This window comes from Carassius carassius, chromosome 8 (assembly GCF_963082965.1).
Source record: "Carassius carassius chromosome 8, fCarCar2.1, whole genome shotgun sequence".
Classification (NCBI taxonomy): domain Eukaryota; kingdom Metazoa; phylum Chordata; class Actinopteri; order Cypriniformes; family Cyprinidae; genus Carassius; species Carassius carassius.
Genome location: NC_081762.1, coordinates 9,801,746 through 9,826,460, shown reverse-complemented (window position 1 = coordinate 9,826,460; position 24,715 = coordinate 9,801,746). Strand labels below are relative to the sequence as shown.

General features: G+C 36.4%; 1 protein-coding gene and 1 non-coding gene across 5 annotated transcripts in view; one reads left to right on the top strand and one right to left on the bottom strand.

The window, feature by feature from the left end:
• The first annotated feature begins 880 nt into the window (after positions 1 to 880).
• Positions 881 to 952, top strand: trnap-agg (transfer RNA proline (anticodon AGG)). The gene has a single exon. It is a non-coding gene; the product is annotated as a tRNA-Pro (tRNA).
• Positions 953 to 3,983: 3,031 nt separating this feature from the next.
• The window catches only part of LOC132145206 (growth factor receptor-bound protein 10-like), a 48,106-nt gene continuing 27,374 nt past the window's right edge, over positions 3,984 to 24,715 (bottom strand). For 2 of the 4 annotated variants that reach the window (XM_059556035.1, XM_059556036.1), the window contains 12 exons: positions 12,117 to 12,273; positions 10,242 to 10,357; positions 7,739 to 7,813; positions 7,362 to 7,499; positions 6,481 to 6,591; positions 6,205 to 6,303; positions 5,749 to 5,826; positions 5,249 to 5,365; positions 5,090 to 5,156; positions 4,882 to 4,969; positions 4,701 to 4,794; positions 3,984 to 4,194 (listed from right to left, as the gene is read on the bottom strand). In XM_059556035.1, the coding sequence (XP_059412018.1) occupies positions 4,048 to 4,194; positions 4,701 to 4,794; positions 4,882 to 4,969; positions 5,090 to 5,156; positions 5,249 to 5,365; positions 5,749 to 5,826; positions 6,205 to 6,303; positions 6,481 to 6,591; positions 7,362 to 7,499; positions 7,739 to 7,813; positions 10,242 to 10,357; positions 12,117 to 12,273 (1,287 nt within the window). In that variant the 3' untranslated portion in view covers positions 3,984 to 4,047. Of the gene's footprint in view, positions 4,195 to 4,700; positions 4,795 to 4,881; positions 4,970 to 5,089; positions 5,157 to 5,248; positions 5,366 to 5,748; positions 5,827 to 6,204; positions 6,304 to 6,480; positions 6,592 to 7,361; positions 7,500 to 7,738; positions 7,814 to 10,241; positions 10,358 to 12,116; positions 12,274 to 13,029; positions 13,480 to 14,837; positions 14,922 to 24,715 lie in introns of those variants that run through there. The other 2 variants (XM_059556037.1, XM_059556038.1) reach the window with 2 other exon arrangements.

The window sequence follows — 24,715 nt, the reverse complement described above, 5'->3', positions numbered from 1 at the left end:
GTTTAACACATCATGGCTCCAAACATGTAATAACAACAGAACACGCATCACACATTACATTTGTTACATTTTTAAATGAGAAGCCTAACTTATTTTATTTTACTTTGAAGGTGCGTTCGCTCAAGTAATCAAATATTTGAAAAAAAAAAAAACATTTTCGTCTTGAATACAGTATATAACAAGTCCAGTAATCATGCATTCAGTCACCCCTTGTCCCATTTCAGAACTAAACAGCACACGTTTTAAAAACATTTATTAAGGTATTCTGTCTGATAAAACTTAAATCACGTTTAAAAGCAGGTATAGCTTAGCCTATATCGGGTTTTCCTTGAACCACGTTTTATCGAGAGTTTTGTTTCTTTTTAAATCACATCTGGTATTCTTGAACCACGTTAATGTTCACGTTAACTACTCGGTTATGTTATGAAAATAATATTTTAATTAAGCAACATTGCCTATGTCTAAAGTCATTTATAAATGACTAACGTAGACCAGCTACCCGAAGATATTTTTCCAAGAATATATTCGTAGTCCTATTTTGATGTCATTCAGTTTTCAGAACACATGGACATCAGTCTGTTTAATTATTTACAGCCTTTCAAACACTACTATAATGTCGCAAAATAGTTGCTAATTTGCTGGTATTATTCTAATTACAGAGGTGTAATTAGAGTTACATAGGTGCCCTTTACAACACATTAGTGACAGTAACTTTCACTGTCACAATGTGTTCTAAAGAGCACCTCTGTAACAACAGGTTTACGCCACCAGATGGCGCTATTAATCAGTAGACGTCACCAAAATAAGAATCCCAAACGCATTGTATAGGGAATTCTATGCAACGTGGCACAAAATTCTAGGTTTTGCCTGAAATTTCTATGGCTCGTTGGTCTAGGGGTATGATTCTCGCTTAGGGTGCGAGAGGTCCCGGGTTCAAATCCCGGACGAGCCCAACTTTTGCACTGTAATTAACCACATTAAGGAGAACACTGCAATAGTTCATACAATACTGTACACCACAAAGGAGTATTGGTTTCAATCTTTTAAACTATATATTTTTCTATTATATATATATATATATATATGTGTATTATTAAGACCATACTTGCAATTATAAGAAAACCACTGGATGTAATCTTAAAGCTCATTGTAGACACAATCTCATTGCATAATCTAATAATCTAAAGATTCTGAAAATCAAACCAATAGTGAAATAAAGACAACAGACGGCATTTTTAATTTAATACTGTAATATATACTCTTTATAAAAAGACATTTGTGACATAAAAATGAAAACACAATATAAGATAAAAATATTTCACACTGGTACAAGTCGAGAGGGAATATGCATATTTGCACTTTATGCACAACATCTTCATTCTGTTTTGGAGTGCATCACATTTATATAGTCATAGATTGTGTTTTATTACAGTGTTAGATCTACTACCTCTCCTTACAGGGGTTAAATACAACCCAGCATTGGGGGAAATATGGACATTGGCGATTGGGTTGTTTTTGACCCAGCGGTTGAGTAACTGCCCAGAAAGTAGGGTTAAAAATATTTAACAACTGTTGGTTGAAAACAACCCAATCGCCGGGTTTGTCCATTTATTTAACCCAACATTTTGGCTTCACATACTTAGAATAACATGACTGTTACCATGTTTTTAATAGACTAAGATGCATATTAGCTAAACACACATGTGAAATAATCTCCCAAAAAAATATTATAATCTACCAAAACGGCATAATCAAGGCTGGGGAAGTCGATTTCAGATGCATGTTTGGCATTTCAGCATTGTGAGCCACACAACAGCACAAGTCTCATGAAAAGAAGTATCATCCAAACACTTCGAGCGCAAGTTGGATGGAACTAATCAGCATTCACACTTATGTATTCCAGTTAGAATATACTTAGTTTTCAGGCATTCTTGTCTAACTCATGCAGGCTGGAACTGTGACTAAATTACTAAATCTAACTTGTGATGAAAACCTCTGCGACCCCCGACACTGAATACGTAAAGCTTGTACTTTTCGTAATAATTTACAAAATCGATTTACATATGAAGCGGCAAGGAAGCAATAACATAAGATAAGGCAGATCAGAGTTGTAACTAACATCTGAGATGAAAACACGTTCTTAAAGCGTTCACGAAAATTAAATCAGCGTTAATTGTTAAGTGAAAATAAAAACAGGCGCTTGTGTGGTATCATAAAGTGTTTGACAAAATCGCAGTGTGCATCGTACACACTCTCGTCCTAGGCGCGTGTGGTTCTAGCTCAGCAGTATAACAGTCAGCTGTCAGAGTTAACATATAAAACCATAGCTTAGTCTTGCTGGGCCAGTGTTGGAAGGGTAACAAGGCGGACGTCAGGGACAGACAGGACACTGCTGAAGTAGCGCAGCAGGTAACACAGCCTTTTGCTGCTAACCTCCTTTTACAAAGCTGGCATGGGAGATAATCTCCTCACCGCATTATGTCATGCAGCCCCCGGAGGATTACAGACATGCCTGTGAGACGTGACTCCACAAAGTTCTCTATTGAAGGCCAAAAGGGTCAAAAACACATTCATTTTTACACATCAACAAGTTAAACAAATGTATTTAACCTGTTTTTGACGTTTTAAAATTCACGTTTTTGGCACTTTTGGCCATCCATATTCCTTAAGTGTGTACGCGTGCGTCCCCACAGGTGCTCAGTCCGGGCCTGGCCTGTCACTTTTAGGGGTTTAACATGGCTCAAGAACAGCACAGTTATTTGAAAGGGAAGTTAATAAGCTTCGGGCTATACTAATAGCTAGGTACGTTCGCAAAGAAACATGACCTGGAGTTAGTGTAAGAAACAAATAACAACCCTCTTGAATTGTGCTCAAGGTGTGGTACACCATACCAAAGAGGCTTGGGTCAAGTTTTAGTGGCCTTTTAAGGCCCAAGACAAGTTTTTGATGGTTCCAAATATAAACTTCACAAAATCAATATGGCATTTCAACACCGGGAGCGAAATACGTGCCTCCTGAAAGGAAAAAGATGCAAATTTAGTGGACTATAACAAACCAATGTCTTCCTAAACAAACTGGGGGAACTATGGTCAGGATGACCATTTCTGACAAATGATGACATTTCATTTGTGGGCAAACTGTCCCTTTAAACTACAGTGCAACTCTATGGCAAAATGTCATTTATGACAGAAATACTTGTCTGACAGTTTGGAAACAAATATGGTGATTGAAATCCACTAATAAAGCAAGTTCAATGAGAAAAATGGAGCTTCATTATAAGGAATTTATATTAAGGAAAAGCTTGATTAGAACTCCAAACGTAACTAATTCTTATGCTGGTAAAGCACAGCAATCAAGTATAATTTATTGAAGTGCAAGTCTGCTACCCCTTACGGCTAGTCCCTCCTCCCTGACATGGAGATGTATGAAAGACCAGGTTACATTATTTAGCTGAGGATGTGTCACCTCACATGGTCATTACTATCATCAGCACTGCACTAATCCCATCATTACACAGGGAATCCCCAGGAAGAGTTTAGAAGAGGACAAAAATAAAACATGAAATGTAGGAGGAAGGCAAATGGGTAACAGTTGTTGCGGTAAGCTCAGGATGAAGCGGATCACCTGTTTTCAGCTTGAGAGTGCAAAATGTTCAGGTAGGAAATAACATAATACATATCAATCGTCATCAAGTAACCTTTAGCAAAGCAAGTCCTCGCAGACACACCACATGAAATGACCGTCCCGATCCATTTAGTTTGTCTAGTGTCACGTCCTGAATGATCAAGTTCATGAATATCACCACAGAGACTATAAAAAAAAACTCAGGCACCCTTGTCAAATCCAAAGGACAGGGTGTCCGGAAAGTTGATCTTGTCCCATTATTATTCCCAAACGTTTCCATGCTAATCCCATAGCAGTGGGTCATGCCCGTTGGTTGCGTCAGCTTATTGTGAAAATCACTGGAGATTATTATAAAAAAAAAACTCCAGTTTCTCAGTTACTTTTATTTGTGTGTGTGTGTTGTTCGTTAGGATCTGGAGGGGGTCATAAGGCCACCATGGTGCAGGGATGTTTGAGTTTGCAGGGCAGGACGCCCCTGTTGAGCTGGTAGAACTCTACCAGATGGATCAGGTCTGTGAACTTGGTAGAGCCATCATCAAGGCTAAAAAAGACCTGGCCATCTTCCTCAAACTGCCAGAGAGAAAGAGGTGAGAATAAGAGAGATTTTTAAATCACTCAATCCATTTTTAAATCAAATTCTCCCGTCAAGCAGACAATCTTACAAATAAAACTGTGGCATAATGTGACTGGGGTAAAACTGTGAATAACTAAAGCAAAATTACATTCACAATTTCTAAATATATTTTTATATTAACTACTTATATTTCTATATAGTTTAATATAAAAAAAATCAGCATTCTATATAAACAATATTAAAATGTTATACAATGCAAATTCCCTAACATGCACAAAACATAAATATAATATACAATAAAAAAAGTCTGCATTTTATATAAATAATATTAAAATGTTATACAATGCAAATTCACTAACATGCACAAAATATAAATATATACAATATACAATATTTATATTAAAAAAAATGTTTTCACAAAGTTTGCCCTGCTCTTTATTCTTGTATAAGTATTAATACATACAAAAGGGTAGTTTGTACTGAGTGTTTATTAGGAACTCACAGGTAAAATCTGGAAGTGTTTAATCTTCTGATGATGGCACAGCGTGAGAACAAATGCTTTCGGGTTGCTCTGGCTGTCTCTCAACAGGAATAACCTGCAAGACATAAGACTGATTCATTTCACTGCCCACTTATAAAAAAACAGTAATTAATATTGCCTATAAATGTGGAAAGTGTCATACCCATCAACTTGGCCCTGCTGCATAATCATCCTGTGGGACTCCTCTCTCATAATGCGGCCATGGAACCATAACTGTGTCCTATGGATCACTTAGGACAAAAATGCAAAGTTCACATTTAACTGCATGAAATAGTTATTTCAATTAAAGTAGCACTTAAATCAACTGGTGTTGAAGGTGCTAAACTGTAAGTAAATGCTGCGACGCTCACCTGAGCTTAACGGCGAGGGATGTAGAGGACTGGGGCTTCCCAAAACATTCATTCTCTGACTCCGTTTCTGTACAGAGATTTTAAATATTGTTATAAATGCAACAAAAAAATGAAAAACCCTAATTAATTCCTCGAATATACATGCATCTAACTACTCACTCTCCAAGTGTGTCCCTCTTCCATGGCAGCGCTCTGAGCCTCCAGAGGGTTGTCAATCACACGACCCGTCCTTCCTGAGAAATCCATGGCCACCAGTGAATTCTCAGACACACTCCGCTATAGTAAAAACAATAAGCATTCATTTATGTGTAGAAATAACACAACCTGCTATGATCAGCATTAAACCTCTAATTAAACCACTAAAGCCTTATTCAATAGATTCTAAATGAATCCCTACAGCAATCCATGCTCAAACGTTTTCCCTGCATGAAAGTTCCCAATGTAAATCCACGTAAAGGAATCCTTAGCCGCACGCTTCATAAGCATGCTATTCATACTGTTGTGAGCAGATGAAGTGAATTCTCAGTAAGAGTGTTCGTCAAGAGCACATGGGGTGCATGTAATACTAGGTAAACTCACAGAAGCGTGAAAACAGCACATTTATACCATCAAGTGCACTAGAGAGTCAGCACTGAGTAACATATTAATGTGTTTCTTACCACAGGTGTGGTGAAGTTTGATATGGCCGTCTTTCTCTGGAGTGGGCTCTTGTAGTTCTGATATAGGAGAATTCCAAACTGGGGGAAAAAAAAAGTGTCTGGGTTAACAACAAGAATGGACAAAAGTGTGTGTGTGTGTGTGGGGGGGGTATCTGAGGGACAGCTTGTTCACAACAAATCTTTAGTTATTAATTATGAAAATCTATAATGTTCATAAATGATAATCCTTTCATATAGTTTTATAATAAGATTCCAGAACACACAAAATAAAATAAAAAAACTCTGGTGCATGCTTATTGGATTGTGGATTGTGTGACACTGAAGACTGGATTAATGGCTGTTAATAATTCGGCATTACCATTAGAGGAATACATCACATTTTAAAATATATTAACATTTAAAAAAAAAAATTTTTTTTTGTAATATTTCCTAATTGTTCTGTTTTTTTCTCTATACCTTGAGGAGTCTGAAAGCAGTCATCCAGCACGTTCGGCTCTGCTCGTCCTCGGCACACAGCATCTTCAGCTCCTTCAGTTCTGTCCTGCCCTTACTCGGCTGTCAATCAAGCAAGATATCTACTGTCAAATCAAGGCACTAGCATGCACTGTACCAGGTGAGGCATGAGTAGTTATATAAAGGGGAAAATCATTGATTTTGAAATTGTGCCAGCCATGCCTCCTCCATTATCAATCTCAAAGATTTTGTTCATTTACTAACCTGCATTCTGCTCACCTTAATACTGAATTGGTAGTCTGTGGGCGCGTTGTGCATCTTTCTGCCCGTCGTCACAGTGAAAATATTGCTGTCCTCTAAGTCTGACAGTAATTGCAGGTGCCTTGGCTCCTAAACAACCCAATTATAAATTCAACACAATACAACTCACAAAGACCTACATAGTGATGGCTATAAACAGTGAGAACAGTTATCCTGAAATTCTTTATTTGCCATTTATTCTAAACCAGTTTGATGCATTTGAATTATTCGTATTTCAAATCGAGAAATGTTAAAAGGGACAAATTAACAAATGTGTTTGTTTGTTTATGGTACTTCTATTAAAGCCTTTTCACACTGATTGCAAAAATGTGGTGCGAATGTTTGGCATGATAATGCTTTTGAATTGAAAAAAATCGATCCCTGCGGGGCTATAGATAGTCTTTGTTTCTGGTGTAGAACCAAACTTTACTTCTTAATTTAATGCTGTAAACTGAGCAACGGACCTATTGCTGGTTGGCGCCACCTAGCTGCAATGAGTTTGTGCTCCGTGTGAAAGCACCGTTCGTCTGCGTTTCGTCTCACTTTTTCATATTACACTCATCTTAAATGAGTAAATAACAATAATATAATAATAATTATAATTAATAGTGATAAAATTACAATTAAGCTCTTTGTAATAATACAATAAAAATATTTAATAAATATTTGAAATGATAAAAAAAAATGTATCCCAGGCTTTCAATGTGTACTTAAATGTTTGGACTGCACTGTATTTATATGCAAGCAAATTTAAGGAATAATAGATGCATAACAGCTGTCTTTAGCTGTAAAAACACTGATATGCACACAAATACAAAATCTTAAGACTTGAATTAATATTCTATAAAAGAGCAGCTTGCCTTTGACATTCCTTTAGTAGAGCAGTACAATCCAGAACGGCGCAAGAACATATAGAGCTTTTTCCAGGACTTGCGGCCTGTGTCTTTCATATAAAGGAAGCCCTGGATCTCTGGACAGCTGCTGGAATTCAAGAAATTCTGCAAAGGAGGTGGGGGGGGGGGAGCAGAGGACCATCTGGAAAATGAGTTCTTCAAACCTGGATGCCTTTCATGCTTTAATAACATGGCCTTTTAGGTATCACAAGACATGAGTATGAATTTCAAAAGCTGTTTGAATTCACTAAAATGCGCAGCTGCAAAAGAGTGATGCACAGGTTCAAAATGTGGGCTTATCCAGATTTTGCTGTGTCACAGATCCATCTGCATCTCTTCCTCACCTGTAAGAGCTGTGACGGTGGGATAGAGCCATTCGTTTCCTGACACCACGCTACCATCTGCTCCGGAAAGAAGTTCTGTGAGAGGAAGATAAAGGATGAGAGGTAAAAAAAAGACTGTCTGCACTGAACACATGCCAGCAGTTCACAAGAAACGTAATGGAACAACCAGTGCGTGTATGAACGATTAGTAAGGAAGCCATATATAATAAATCTATTTTTAGGATCACCTGACCAAGATCAGATGCCTTCCTTAGTACGCAGTTACATAAGATGATTGTTACTAGACTGAGAACAAAAGAAAGGAACCAACTGAATTTCTTACAAAGGTTTGAACGTGCAACTTTTAAAAAGTTTTAATTGAATTCTCTTCTGTCCGTAAATATTAATTATTACTACTCTGTATAAACAAATGACGTGATGGAAATTATAGTTTGTAACAACCTATTGGATTACATGTATTAGGTGCTATATTCTTATGACTACTTTTTGATTAATTTTGGTTCTAATTACAAATTATTAATCTTGAAGTCTGATTACATATCCAGATTAAATGTAATCCAATACTACCCAGCACAATGTGTGTGTGTGTGGTCCTGGTAAAGCATGTTATGGGGACAAAATGTCCCAAGAAAGATAACAATATCCAAAATACTTGTCCTTATGGGGACATTTTTTGGTCCCCATGAGGAAACAAGCTTCTAAAAAATTTTTTTTTTTTTGAAAATCAAAAAATGCACAAAGTTTCGTATAAGGGGTATGTTTAGTAGAGTTGTGACGTTCGCGAACGAACCGATTCTTTTGAACGGCCCATAAACATGAACGATGGGAGCCGAGTCGCGGCTGGAGGGGAGCCGTTCTTACTGTCGTTCTTTTATCCTATGCGTGTTTCACACAGATGCACACAAATGAGCTCCTCCGCGAGACAGAACAGTTATAGGGGGAGGAGCGCACCCAGCGCAGGCCAACCCTTTATAGCGTTATGTTATTAGTTATTAGTTGTGCACGCATCCTTCACGTCCTTCACATCCTGCGTGCCTCTGTCATTGGGTAAGAGCGTTGAAAAAAAAGCTGTTTTGCACAGACATTTATTGCAGCCCACTTTGTTATTGTTCATTGACTTGAAGGGGCTGATGTTTGCAAAGTTTACAGTAGTAATTGTATGTAGACATTTCCATTTTATTTATTCTAACTTTAAATATTTTTTGTTTTCTATCAAAATGTTCTTGTGTGATAACAATGTTCTTGTGTGGAAGTGTTTGTAGTAAAAGCTGTTTTGCACATAAATTCATTGCAGCCGGCTTTCTTTTTGATGTTTATTCGTGAGTAGGTATTGTATGAATAACATAAGTCAACGTAGCTTTACACACACACACTTTGTACTAAAGGTAAATCCAAAATAGTGATGTCACTGTCTAAGCAGAGGGATTTGTGCAACCCTATGGAATATAGTCCACACATGACAAATGAGGTAATAATCAATATTTCAGAATAATTCAAACTCAGATATTGGTGTGTGATATCTGAGTTTTAATTATTTGACTACAAATCTCACCTCATCATTCTTCCCAGTGATTATTTCCAGGATAAACTGAGATGGCTCCAAGCTGGCTTCTTAAAACTGACTAAATATTTAAAAGTACTTCTTTTGAACGGCTCTTTGAAAGGAACGGATCGTGAAGATCCGGATCCCCTCAAAGAGCCATAAATCCCATCACTAATGTTTAGGTGTATATATATATATATATATATATATATATATATATATATATATATATATATATATATATATATATATATATATATATATATATATATATATATATATATATATATATATATATATATATATATATATATATATATATATATATATATATATATATATATATATATATACACACACACACACACACACACACACAAGCTGAAACTCATCTAAAGCTAATGAGTTGCACTAAGCACTTGCCAAAGCCACGGATTACCAAAAGCAGGTTAAGTGCTCTGTCAAACAGACTTGGTCTAACTGGCCCAAAGATGCCTCCAGCACTGACACAGACTGTACATACCGTACTAAAGCACAGGCTCAAATAAGATTAAGCTTTTGCATGAACATTTTTTCCAGCATACAAAAAGTCCATGGCTTACAGAGTGGGATAAAATGTTTCACAGTGTTCACACCGTAAGACGCTTATACGACACAGGTTCTAATGTACTTGCCAGAATGCCATCAGTTAAAAGGTGTTGAGCACTGGCTTATAAGAAAAAAGCAGGTTTCTTGCTTAGTGAGGTGAAACACGTACAAGCTGTGCTAGAATGGGAGCTTTTTCTCGCATATGGAACACAGGAATGTGGGAACTTTTTTTAGATATTTACATATTTAAGGGATTTATAGCTTTATAGCCTTTCATAGCGTGCAGGATTTAAGCTTGAAGTGGTGATCTTGAGAAGCAAGGAAACACATGGGTGGGCTGAAGGAGAACGGTTGCTCTCTGTGACAACTCACCAGTGGGTTTCTGAAGAACTCGTACTTGGCATAGTTCTTCCTGAAGAGAAACTTGCTTTCTGGAGACATGCAGGCCTGCACAGGAACAACCAGTTCATGATCTTCTAGGCACCTTTCTGTATTCAAACACAGATGACATCAAAATGGTGTTAGTTACTGGCAAAGTGGCCATTACTGCATTAATAGATTTTCACAAAATCACTTTAAGATTGCTAAACACTTTGTATTAGAGGTATATGGGATGTGTTAAGACCTCTGAAGCTGGAGTATATTAAAAAGACTGTCAAGGGGAATCTTTTATTTTTTTTGCTAACCACTAACCCATAGTAATTAAAACGTAGTAAAAAAAATACAATTAAAGTTAGTCTTTAAGAAATTGTAATAAATCTATGAAAATGCTTATAATTAACTACTTGCATTATATATATGCATGCATATGTATATATGTTTGTGTGTTGGTGTGTGTGTTTAAATAAAGTTTATATTGTCATGCTCTAATACTCATTTTAATAATAATCCCAATACACCAGAAATATGCACTAATCGGTTGTACATTTAAATGTAATATTTACATTCATGCATTTGGCAAAAGCTTTTATCCAAATTGTCTTACAGTGAATTAAAGCTATAAATTTTTTTTCAATTATGCATGTTCCCTGGGAATTAAACCCATGATCTTGGTGTTGCTAAAGGCATGCTCTACCAGTTAAACAACAGGATCAGACACGTTGAAAATTGTCATATGTTATATTTCAATATCCAGCTCTATGTGATGCCCTAGAATGAGAAAACGAGCCAAACTAACTGTACACTGTAATGTCTGTGCTTCTTAAGAATAGCAGTACTCATATGTCAAAGACAAAGCACTTGTTCAAACCCCATCTAACGTATCTGTTGTGTATTTGATCCCTCACCCTCTAATTCACTCCACCGAGAAGAGCACGAGAGAAGGAGAGAGAGCATGACTCTGTGCAAGAAAGAGAAAGTGAGAGGCATTGCAGAGGGATGAGGTCATGTATTTAGCCTGATTGCACCGAGGGCTGATGGCAGCAAAGTCAGCAGAGTCTCTCTGCTAATGGCTTACATAAAAGCAACGTTTCTACAAGGTTTCCGTAATGTTGACGCCCTAACATCTCCGCAAGCGATGAGGGGAACACATCCAACTACACCAAATAATACTTGGCCTCTACAGAGATCAGCTGACCAAAACAGACCACACCCTGTCATATTATGACATCATACCGTGTGATGCGCACAATCAGCTTCTATGCAAAAGTCACGACTTTCCTTTACGGCTCAAAAGTGGACAAATTAAAATAAAGAGCTGATTGTGTCAGCCCAAATTATTTCAGAAGCTCAATAAAGGGATTTTTAACACCCTACGAGAGCAATGACTGCATCTCTAAAGGTCAGGCAGAGTTAAATCTGTTTAGTATGATTTAGACAAGGGTTAATCTGTAATCTGCCTGAGAAATAGGCAGCCACACGTGTCCTCATTGATTGCCTGTGAGATTAAGCACTAGTTCTTCGCAAACCTTGTTTTTTTTCTTTGCTCCTCTCCTAAACTATCTGCATTGTGAGTACTTTTTTCTTTTCCTTCTGGTTATACGTTCTATGAGCAGCTGTGCATACAAAATATAGAGCCGTACATGATGTATAAAGTCATTTTTGAGAGCTGAAGTGTTAATAGGAGAACAAATATGTGTGTGTATATAAGACTGGGCTTGCTGAAAGGTGATTTCCTGTTACACAAAGTGCAGTGCACTGGGAACCTAGTGTCTCTGGACAGAACAGCCTGTGCTCTTAGACTGAGTGTGTGCTGCATGCACAAGTCATATGGATTTAGCAAATTAATGTACACACATGTTTGCTTACCCAGACCAAGCAGAGAATGATGCTCCACTAGAGACCAGCAGTTGTCATCCAGGCAGTGGTTCTTGTAGACCAGGAACTGACACACATCTCTGGCCGTCATGTCGGCCGTGACTTCCACAACTCTTCCCACACCATCTTCGCTGAAAACCTTGATGATCTATTGAAGACACACACAGAATGTCAATTACAGATGCATACGTTGCTTACTCTGACCTCAAGGTGATGTTCTCGATAAGTCTAATTTGTCGAACAATTACAGACTGACTTTCACACAACCCTTCAGCCGGGATAATTACATAGCTTGTGTTCGACAACTTAGCCTCAAATTGTAATGGTCCTGAGTGAACCGTTTAAACAAATGTATGGGCGTCATATACAAAGTTCTCAGTTATGTACAAATGATGCTGATGCTTGATGGAGGGAAAAAAAGTTTATTTGCACTTCTTTTTCCAAGTTTTTGTCACTGCAAACCATGCATATCTCTGTTTATGTGGTCTTAAGCTCAATCCACATCGACTCTTATCGTGCCCTGCGCTCATAAGCATGACTGACTTGAACACGCACGCACAAGAGGATATACTCCATTAAGAGGCAGAATTCACGTGAATGCCAAAGCCAACGGAGCAGAAGAGAAAAGAAGAGGAAAGGGAGAAAAATTTCCAATGAACGTGCACGCAAAACAAGAAATTATATAAATGTATTTACATGTGCAAGTGCAACTAAACATACGCATTCATGCACAAAAGCATACATTTGCAGCTTTAATTATTATAGACTTTTTGAAAAACTACAAGCACAGAGGAAGCAATTTATGCACGAAGATGATTTGCATGACTAAATTTGAAATGTTTTAGACCGGCATCTGCAAGATGTGTAAGGTTTTCTTGGAAAAAGAAGTTAGTGTCAGTCTTACCTCTACTGCCTGATACAAACAACAATCCGGCGAACACGATGGCATTTTCACTCTGAGACAACCTCTGCTCACTCACACGGTGAGAGAGAGTGAGTGAGTGAGTTAGAAACAGAGAAAGAGAGAGAATGAGGGAGGAGAGAAGGGGAGGAGGAAAGAAAGCGAGAGGATGAGAGGAGTTGAGATTGGGCAAAGGGTTGAGATGAGACCAAGAGAGTTGCTGAAACGAGAGAGGGAGAGAGAACAGAAGGGAGAGCGACTCAGCTGAAAAGCAGCTTGTGTCTTAGAAAACTCTAGTGGATTAAGTTGCGAGAAAGATGACTGGAAAGAGATGACTAGAGCTTTAATTTGTCAATAAAATCCATATAATGGTTTTCCCTTCATTCCAAATACATCTTTAATTATTCTATGGAACAAAAGTGATACATGGGAAAGGACAGCCTCAACAAAGAAAATTAATGAAGACTGAAGCCGTCTTATTGCTGAATCTTAATTCAAATAATAGTTAATGTCAGTGATGGCAAACCTCCAAGATAATGTGACTGTAATAAGTGTATTTAACGGTCATTTACACATGAAATGTTTTCTACAAACCCTATAGCTGCTTTACAATGAGTTAAAGACAAATAATAATAATAAAATGTAAATGCCAAATATTAAGCAATTAAATGTAATTGTTTTACTTTATTTTAGTTTTTAAAAGTACAATAAAAACTATACTTTTTAAGTGGAACAATATATTAAATTACATGAAAACTGAAAAGTAAAATAACTAGTAAATAATCATTGTGGATTTCATTACATTTGTATTATTATATATCAGGCTTTGAGAAACTCGCATTACAAACCATTAATAACACAATTCTTCCTCTATATATCCCCGTCCATCTCTTCCTTCCTCTCTTAGCTTACCTTCCATCATCTCTCCCTTTGTCTCTCCCTCTCTCTTTCCACAGTCTCGCTCTCTCTTTCTCCCCCACATCAAACTTCGACTTGGCTTCTGTCAAAGTTTCAAATTCTCTCTGGTTCTCAGAAAGCCTTGAGACACAGCCCCACATCCAGCTCTCATGACACACACACAGAGTGATATTTTGTTCTCATTCTTTTTTCTTTACTCCCATTTCCCCCCTGAAGTTTAGCTTTGAACTCCACAGCCAAAGAAAACCGTTCCTTCTCTTTTTCTCAAAACTCAGCATATCACAACTGGAGAGTGTTTCTTAAACACACACAACAGAGGCCAAATCCCAGTGAAATCCCTCCTCCCACAACACTTCCTCAGTAAAACTAGTGATTTTCTTTCTCATAGTCAACATTATCAAAACCTTACAATTTCTCACTATTTGAAGTATGTTCGTGTTCATTTTAAGAGTGGTTTAGTATAAAAACTTATGTAAGTATATAGTATATATAACTTATATAAAACTTACTATATATCTTGTGTTCCTGTGGCTCAAGTGGTAGAGCATTGCGTTAGCAGCACAAGGTTGTGGGTTCGATTCCCAGGGGAACACTTGTTAGGTTAAAAATGTTAGCCTCAATGCACTGTAAGTCGCATTGGATAAAAGTGTCTGCTAAATGCATAAAATCAAAAACACACCATTCTGTCCTCAGACAAAATAGAACAGTATCATGTAATCTGACTCGACACCATGAAGAAAAGGATGTTGGGGGTTGAGTTATTGATAAGACCATTATAGAAGTTCAAGCTGTTTGCAGAGCATTGTTTCATTGCTCATTTTTAGTTATACATGTACCATTCTACTGCTGCAAATGCCATTTTCTACAAAGCTTTATGATGTAAGAGCATTTACCCAATGTTGTTCAAACGCATCCTCACAAATGTTTGCTCTGCACCGCTCCATCCCACCTCTAAAGGTCATATGGGAGGATCTTTAAATGTAAAAAAAAAAAAAAAAAAAGGTTTTCCAAACATTCACATGACAACATCACAACAAAGTGTTTGTTTGGAGTCAATAGAGGCTTGTTCAAGCATTGTTCCCAGTTTGTATAATGAGGGAAGAGGTAATCCAAAAATAGAACAGAGTCACAGTACATGGCCAGTACTTCTGATACATTAGGTTCTGTGATTATAAATGCACAGATATAGAGAGAGTTATACACAGGAATACAGTTAGATATAGTTAAATAGACAGAAATGCAGTTGGATGGTTAGACAGACGGATACACAGTTATAGTTAGACAAGTATACAGATAAATATAATTAGACACCAAGGAATATAGTTAGGCATGTTAGAAATGTGTATAGTTATATAGTTAAACAGGTGCATAGTTAGATATATCGTTTAAAGGGGTCTGTTTAACAATTAACAATTGTTTTCATTCAGAAATGCTGCTGAAGCCTGAAATACAGGAGATTTTCTCCTAGTTCTTTCACGGTTAATTTCAATTTTGCTTGAATAATTTATTTTCTACAATTAGTGATGCTTGTATAGGCCAACTAAGACTTTTTCTGCAGCTTACACCAATTTTATTGAGCCTATACGGTTGAAATAAAATAAGTTGCCTAGACCGGGGCCTATAATAAATGTTTGTGTATTATTATTACTACTATTAATAAACAGTATATATAAGCCTATTGAACGATCCTCCTTCTATTGCTAAAATAACAATCAAATTGGAGCAGCAGCACTTTTATTGCCTCCGCGTTCAGAATTAATATTTAATCCTGCGAAGATTTCAGTCTGACTTAATAGCGATATCAAAATCGCATATTTGTTATATTATTCAGTAATAATATCAAATGTATCAATGCAATGATAATTTTCCACATTCATTACTGTTAAATCATTTAAGTAAATGGGCAAAATTTACTAAGTAGTGTATTGCAGCAGGTGCACAATAAATTTTCATAAGTGGCAAGGTATTACTGCTGGTGGGAAGGGCCCCATCGCCTACTTTGCGGCAGAGGTGGGTAGAGTACCCAAAAACTGTACTCAAGTAAAAGTAAAAGTACTTCTAGAAATATTTACTCAAGTAAAAGTAAAAGTACTAGTCTTGAATAGTTACTTGAGTAAGAGTAACGGATAAAAAAATCTACTCAAGTAGTTAGTTACTAGTTACTTTGGGTCATATATACTGAACCTATTTTTATTTAGATATATAGATAAAATGTATGTAATGTATGTGTGCGTGTATAAATGTATATATTTCATCAGCCTTTACTCCAATTTATGTAATTTATTATAAAACCCTGTCTGTTTACTTAAGTAACAGATATAGGTGTCATGCCATAACATATTTTTAATACGACTGACTATATTAAATGTGAATTTAACATTGAAAGTTAATGTGATATAAATATTGCTACTAATCTTTCATTGTTCAGAAAGAGAGCAAATAACATTTACATTATTAAAGATAATTTTCACTGACAGTCTAGATTTCAATCACTCTCAGAAACTCCTAATAAAATCACTGAAACTGTTAACACTGTGAAATCAATATCTTAATTAAAGATTCGTACACACATCTGCACTTTGTTGTTCCTGCGAGAGAATTCGCCAGAAAGAGGTATTCAGTCAGTGAGCGAGTGAAGGAAGCACCGGCATTTTAGTGATGACTCATCTGAACGCCTCTGATTGGCCAATGCTTTAATAAGCTCAAAAGAATCATGTGTGATTGGTTATAATGCGCAGCGCTGTGTAAACGCATCTATCTCTGGCTAAGCGCCAGCAAGCAATCACAGATCTGAATTTAGCAGCTGATAATATGACTCGCTGAACGTACTTGCACAGGTGTGATTGTATTAAAATTAATAAAATCTTAATCGGCTATTTTTTGTCTTTTGGAAGCTGCATTCAACTTGACTCCCCTCTGTTATAAGCCACACACGTACAACAAACTAATGTCACAGTGGTATCGTGTACTGTAATCGAATGTAGCCCAAGTTATTACCTGTTAAACAGTAGACAGCACACGCGGTGTTCATCTAATAAGGATCTCCATCGCTAGCAAATAATAACCTTTGCAGATTTCAATTCAGTGCAGTTCCAGCCACGTTTTCAACGCTCTTTCTGTTCTTAAACGTTACAACTCCGAGTGAACCACTTCAGACGCTCAGCGCGTGCGGCAGGGAACTGAACGACTCATTCAAACTGATTCATGAAGCAATTCACTCGTTTGCCAATTGGTTTGATCAAGCCTTTGAACAGAATTGACTCAAAAGAATGAATCATTCGCGAATGGGCATCGCTCATTGCCCAGAGAAAAGTAGACAGCGCGTTTGGAATAAACTGAAGCATTATAACATTTATTGCATTAAGATAAAGTAACGAGAGGAGCGTCGCCCACAGTAACCAAGTAAAAGTACAGATTTTTCCCCAAAAATTTACTCAAGTAAGAGTATAAAGTACCCATCTTTAAATATACTCCGAAAAGTATTCGTTACCCCAAAAAATTACTCAAGTAAATGTAACGAAGTAAATGTAACTCGTTACTATCCACCTCTGCTTTGCGGGGGTGCCTCAGAGATGAGCGGTACGCCACTGAGCACTATAAATTGTTCTTCACGAGCACAGTAACTGAGATTTAAAAGAAAATGCTCAAACTATAACACAGATTTAATACACTGTGCATCAATATCTCTTTCCTTTTGTGCTTTGAACTTTTCTATGTGGAGCGCTGTGCCTGTGCGCTGTGACCCCATGTTGCTTCAATCACATCATTCTGCGCAAGGGTTGCACATAAGCTTTGTGCCACTCTGGACTGGAGCCTTTCGAATCATAATAATTTTGCACAGTGACAGATTATTAATAGTTTTCTTGTTCGTCTTATCTATCATATGTTGCTGCCTCATTACTGTGCTTTAAATTTTAAATAAATGTAATTTAATTTTATAGTTGGCCCTCTATATTTATATATAAATACATTACTTTTTCATGAATGTATTTTACAACCATACAAAGAGCAATGTGTAACATTTTACCAGATTTAGTCCTACACTGAAGTTTTATTTGTTTCCGACTAAATAATGTTTTTTTTTTTCGCTAAAAGTTTAGATTTTATAAAAATATTGTACATTTATGATTTTTCTAGAGTAACTTTTGCTACTGAATTATCTACTAAACTAGTTGATAATATATTAAGATAATATATATTTTTTCAGTTTGTTATTTTTTCATTATAAGAAAGCGGTCTATATTTAGTATTGTGTGTAAGACACAAAAGAGTGATGATCAGTTCAACACACATTGAGGTAAAGAAAAAATACACCAAAAAAAAAAACGCAATGGTATCAGATCGATATCGGCCGATACACCGAATTTTTGGTTTCGGATCAGTTCTGAAAAAGTTGTATCTAGCCACCCTGGATGGACGGATGGATGGATTGATTGCTAGACAGATAGCAAGATATACAGACGTTAGACAGTAAAAGAGTAATACAGATAGAAAGTTATAAAGGCTGACAAAGAGAAAGTAAGACATACAAAGAGAAATAGTAAGTGCAATGCAAATCACTGTCAAACTTATGTGCATCTGAAAACTGCCCTGGGTTTGGCCATAAGTATGATTGTGTGTGTATGTATGTGTGTGTGTGTGTGTGTGTGTGTGTGTGTGTGTGTGTGTGTGTGTGTGTGAGTGTGTGCGAGTGTGTGTGAGTGTGTGTATGTATGTAACAGACCATGCTCACAAGCACACAGATGCATGTATGCATACATGAGAATATGTGGGTGAGAAACCAATTAAATTGAGTGACTACATTGTATAAACACTATTAAGCAAGACTGACCTCCACAGTGAAAGATCAAAGACTTTGGAAACAAGAAGCTATCACAACTGAATAACCGGAAATGGTCCATCTAACATAAACAGCCATACATCTAAATGGAAATCATGTTTAATAATGTACAACTCAGCATGATAAAACCCTAAGATAAGTTAGAAAAATGTGCAAGAGACAAACTAGGAGAAACCTGTGGCTGTGTGGAAAAACGGCCCCCGCAAGTTCATTTGTAAACTACCCTGTGTGCTGTGATCACTCACCTCACTCTTATTACCTTACTTGACAGAGCAAATTAGATTTTAACCCCACACAGGCCTGACAGACATGCATTTACACTCAAATGCAGGCATTATTACCACCCACAGTTTATTGAACTCTGTGACCCAGTGACATCACAAACATACTATAAAAATCCACATTAAGGGGCAAAAATATAACCTGCCCTCACATACATTCACACAAATGCCTTTGTTTAGAGATCTCAGGGGATAAACGTCACTGACAGCTTTGGAAGTTTCAGGTTTCATGGAGAGGAACCAGTCTGTGTGTGAAATACATAGAGAGACACATGTTTGTGCAACAAGATGTGTTTGACAGTTTATCAGCAAGTGGAAACAACCCCAGAATGAATAAAGAAAAAAAAACAGGGATGAACAGGACACATGATAACACAATATTACATATGCATATCAAAAAGTAGAGTACAACCATCCACATCAAGACAAGTAATTAATTTTTCCAGTTTAACGGCATTAAAAATATCTAATGCAATTAATGCAGGGGGTCATTTTAGTATAATCAATATAAAATATATAAAAGTATATTTAAAAACTTTAGGTGGGATTAATTGTGATTCACTTCAGAAAAAAAAGTGATTCATTACTTATTTTTTTAATCACCTGACATCACATATATATATATATACATATATATACATATATATATACATATATATATACATATATACACATATATACATATATATATACATATATATATATATATACATATACATATATACATATATACATATATACATATACATATATACATATACATATATACATATACATATATACATATACATATACATATATACATATATACATATACATATATATATATAAAATCTAAAATACACAAGTTTAAATTCTGAATTTGCATAAAAAAAGATTGAAACCCAGCGTAATCCCACATATTTTTATACCATGATCCTCAGTGTCCATGTCACTCCACAAACAAGATCAAGCTCCAGCAATCATCTGTACATTGTTTCTCCTGAAATGTAATTTTCCAATAACTGACATCAAAGGACCAGACATAAAGATACCACTCAAGAAGAATTAGGAATCAAGAGGGACAAGGGTAGTTTGAAGAGAGGATTATTTTCTCATGATGATGTTTTTAGTAATGTTGGCTCATGTCATCTCTCATGGGTTTGTGTTGCAGTCAGCTGACTGGCCAGTGTGTAAGTTAGTGTGTGTATGTGTCTGTATTTTTTAGTGTGTCCTAAGGCTCTGGCACACAAACCGAAGCAAACTGGTGTGGAGTGTACACTAGGGTGGAGACAGGATCCACACACACAGACATATCAACTCCGCTGCGACGGTGTCTCATTTCACAGCGCAAAACTTTAATGGGTCACCTGGGAGGAGATTTTTGGCAAAGGTTCTGCTAAATGGGGCATTTGAGTTTATTCGACTGTGTGAACTAAGAATACAAAGTGGTTCTCACACAGAGCGTGACTCAGGAGACAGGTAAACAAATATATGGATTGTCAGTGGTGTGATAGATCTAAAAAAGTGTTTAAACGTGCATCATCTACTTAACCGCAAGAACAAAACGGGGAAAGTAATGACTTCTCACCCTTCCAAAGTCAAAGTTTCTTTCTCCTTACAAATCATGCCTCAGATGGTAGGTTTAACAGGTAGCAAGGTATAACAAAGGAACCATGCTCAACAATAAAACGAGTGGATATGTAACACACCTGATCCAAAACTACCCTAATATTGGGTTTTATATTAAACACAACATTCTGGAAGACAGATATGCCTAGCATACCGGGCAATCCAAATTACTGTTAATTGTTACATGTACTAATACATTTATACCTTTTTTTTTATAATTGAAAACAAATAATTTAATGTATTTATCAGTTAATGTACTGTCAAGAAAATGAATAAACAAATCTTAAAAGTTCAAAGTTAGAAAATGTAATGTTAATTCTTAAAGCCAATAGCAATGCTTTAATATTATTTAAATGAAACTTATTTACACTAATGCATTTTTAAAATGTAATAAATGCTGTGAAGGTATTAATCATTAATTCATGTTAGCTATTGAATCAACTAATATTAATTGAATACAAAAACACCTATAGATACATCAAATTTAAAGTTGTAAATACAATTAAAAATGTCATGTTTAATTCAGTGTGTTACTTGCCAATTCTTTGTAATCATTTGTGAAAAATACTAGTGATTTTTCAGTGTGTATATGACTACATAAAAAATATGAGAATTCTAATTATATATAAACTTCTCATGGCCTGACAATGCCCTGTTCACAAACATTCAATTTTACAGGTTTCTGTTCCAGTTACTTTCTGCTGTCTCACTGGGATTTTGGGCATTACACCCAGTAAAGCTCCTTCATCATGACATTTACCATTGTTAAAAATGCTAAATAAATGTGAATTAAACTGTGTGACCTTTGCTACATACGGTCTTACCTTGAACACATAAATGTGACAGACCATGCCTCGAATACTAAACAACTGTGTGTGTCAGGTAAACAAGAATTAGAAATAAATAGGTAGTGTTTCAATTGTAATTTGTTTTAGCAGTTCTCATATAGAAACTATAGCACACACACCTATATATTCATATGTGAAAAGTCACACGGTAAATTCTGTGGAACAAACTTCTTAAGACATCCTTCTCATCTTGAATGAGCTTTGGACGGATGAGAAATGGGACAGTGCAAACAAGACAAACTCAAGACAAACGCTTTGTGCAAACAAGCAAGGAAACCAAACACCTAACACACAACCCAAACAGTCAGCCATTGCATATGTAATGTAATATGGCAGAGACAAATTAAGGATTGTATAATGTTTTACACTCTCTTTACACGCGAAACTAGACAGCCATTTGAAGAGAACAAGAAAGATGACAGAGAAATTCGATTTTTCCTATCAGGCAAAGCATTCATGGAAAATTTTGTCAGCTGACCGCATCATCCTGAGGACAAGACTGACTAAAAAAAAAGTGTTGTCTCATGCTGCTTGAAGCAGTTGAGTTCAGTTTTAAGATAACAAATGTCAGCCAATCATCAAAGCAAAGCTAGTTAGCGGGCGTCTAAGCTTGTCTGAACTGCAGTTTAAAGAGTAAGTGAGGACATGCTATATAAAGGTTCCTTTTACAACTTACATGTGGTCTTCTTTTGAAGTTAGAAGACAAACAATGAAATTCAATGGAATATCTGATTTTCATATCTAATCTGTGATATTGTTTTGAATATTATGTGGCAGCTATGTGACTTTGAAGCTAAAATAAATACAGTGCGAGAAATAGAAGTAAAGTAAAGGGTATTTTTTCCTATCTAAATACTATTACAACACCTTGAAGGGTTTGAACCTGCAACTTCTGGATAACCAGCCCAAGTTTTTCACAAATAAGTTTAAAAGTTATTTTGTTAATATAATCAATAAAACAAAATCATTTTTACATGTTAAATTAAATATTAGGTCACAATACTGTAAGGTATAACTCTCACTATCAATAAACTAGTATCTTTTTTTCCCTCAAACTCCAAATATGCTTATTAATAGTTAGCAGTTGTTAATTTTGGGCATAGAGTAGGATTAGTAAAATGTATTAAAACTTAAAAATGTAATAGCATCTCAAAAGATACTAAAATAACACTGATTAGTACTAAATGTTATGTACTGTATATGTTATGGTGGCGATCCATGCCCAAGTGAATAACTGCAATATTCTTTCCAGCATTTAACATTTATCTATTAAGGGTTCTTCAACTCCGATCCTTGAAAGTTCAGCTCCAGCCCAGATGGAAAACACCTGAACAAGCTTACCAAGATCTTCAGGATTATTTAAAATATTACAGGCAATTGAGCTAAGCTCTGTAAAAAAAATTAATTATATACAGTATCCCATGACTGTTTCCAATGCCAAGTAATAACACCAACAACAATAAAACAGATTAAACCATCAACATTAACCTCATAAATATCATGCCAATTTCTTGTTTTAAGCCAGTATCGATTGCATTTGTCTCTGATGGTAAACCTGTGCTGGAAAAAAAGAGATAGGCTTGTGTGACAGTAAAGATGGGTCATTTGATATCATCATTCTCAAATAAAAGCCAATCCAACAGCCTGAACATTATATTTTATGTCAGCATACAAATTAATACCAACATGTAAATATAAGACATGATATATGCCATGAAATGAAGCTGTATTGTTTTGATTTGTTGCTATAGTGTATGTTCCAAAAATCCAGACAGACTGAAAATAAAGATGACTAACACATTAGGTGTCACTATCGCTCACACACGAACACACAGATGTGTCTGGGTTGGTTTTGTGTATGTTGCAAGATCTCAATCAATTGTCACTTTATGGTCTGACTTTTACGAGAGTCTTGAGGGCCTGGTGTCGTTTCGCGCCGTACACAAACTCACAGACACGCACCCCCTGCGGCTCACCGCCATTAATCACTCGCTCGCAGAATCCAGCGTAGGTCACGGCAGGTTCAGCGCTTGAAACTCGAGTTACTACATCAGAGATGGATCACTCGTGCACAGAATGCCGTATTAGTATTCGTACGTGCTTGAGGGGAAAGCTGACACACATAAATAAAGAAAAGAGTAAATAAGAAAATCTAGCAAATCCTAATTATTCCCACTGCGGCGGACCTGTGCGCTATTGCCGTTTTAAACAAACATATACACCACTCTAAGTTAACACACAAGCTTAAAGTTGATGTGCAATCAAAATTGACCCCATTTATTTTCTTAATGCTTATTTTGGCTCTTATGGGCGATTGATCAATGCTCATCATTCTGAAAAACATTTACACATGTATTTGGGAGATGCAAAGCATCTTATTGCACACAAATCACACACAAGTACTTTTTGCGGTGACAGTAGAGTTGTAAATTCATGCAACATACAAATGCATTCACTTGTCCAGAAACTTCTATCTGCTGCGCATTTGAGCAAGAGAGCATATGATTTTAGTTGCAGATGTAGGCAGAGTGTAATCTTATCTATTCTGAGGGCAGTGCCAGTATAAATACAAAGACGCTCAGACGAACACATACAGAAAAGACCTCTGTGGAGAATGCAAAAGAAATTATAAAAGATTTCATCTTTGTGAAGCATACTGACAGATCTCAAGCACCTGATTATAATCACACTAATGCCCTGTCCGTTTCACAAACACAGCAGCAGCATTTATTCCATTCCCACGCTCCGCAAGAGACTACATTGAGCAATGCATGTTGTGCCTACAGTATGTCATGCCCGCCAATGCCTGAGCAGAGTCTGATAAGGGTCACTAAGGGTCAGACGATCCTCGTGAGATTATTTAGAAACCACACTATGTGCATAACCCATCTACAGCATCCTACAGTAGTAATATCAATGCCCAAAAAGCACTGCCAACCATAATAGGCCACGCTTACTGGAAATGTGTGCTCCAAACTCTAGAAAACAACATAACTGACATCAGTTTCTGGGAACAAAGTTTGAACGAAGGTCAAAAACACTAGGGCTTGGTGGTAAAACAGAATATACTGTGTGACTGTAGAAATATCAACACGTAGAGATTTTGCCACATGCCTTGGGATATCAGTGGAAATGACTGCTGTATATTATTTAGATGCAACTGCAAATTGTCACATTAATATTAGACTTCA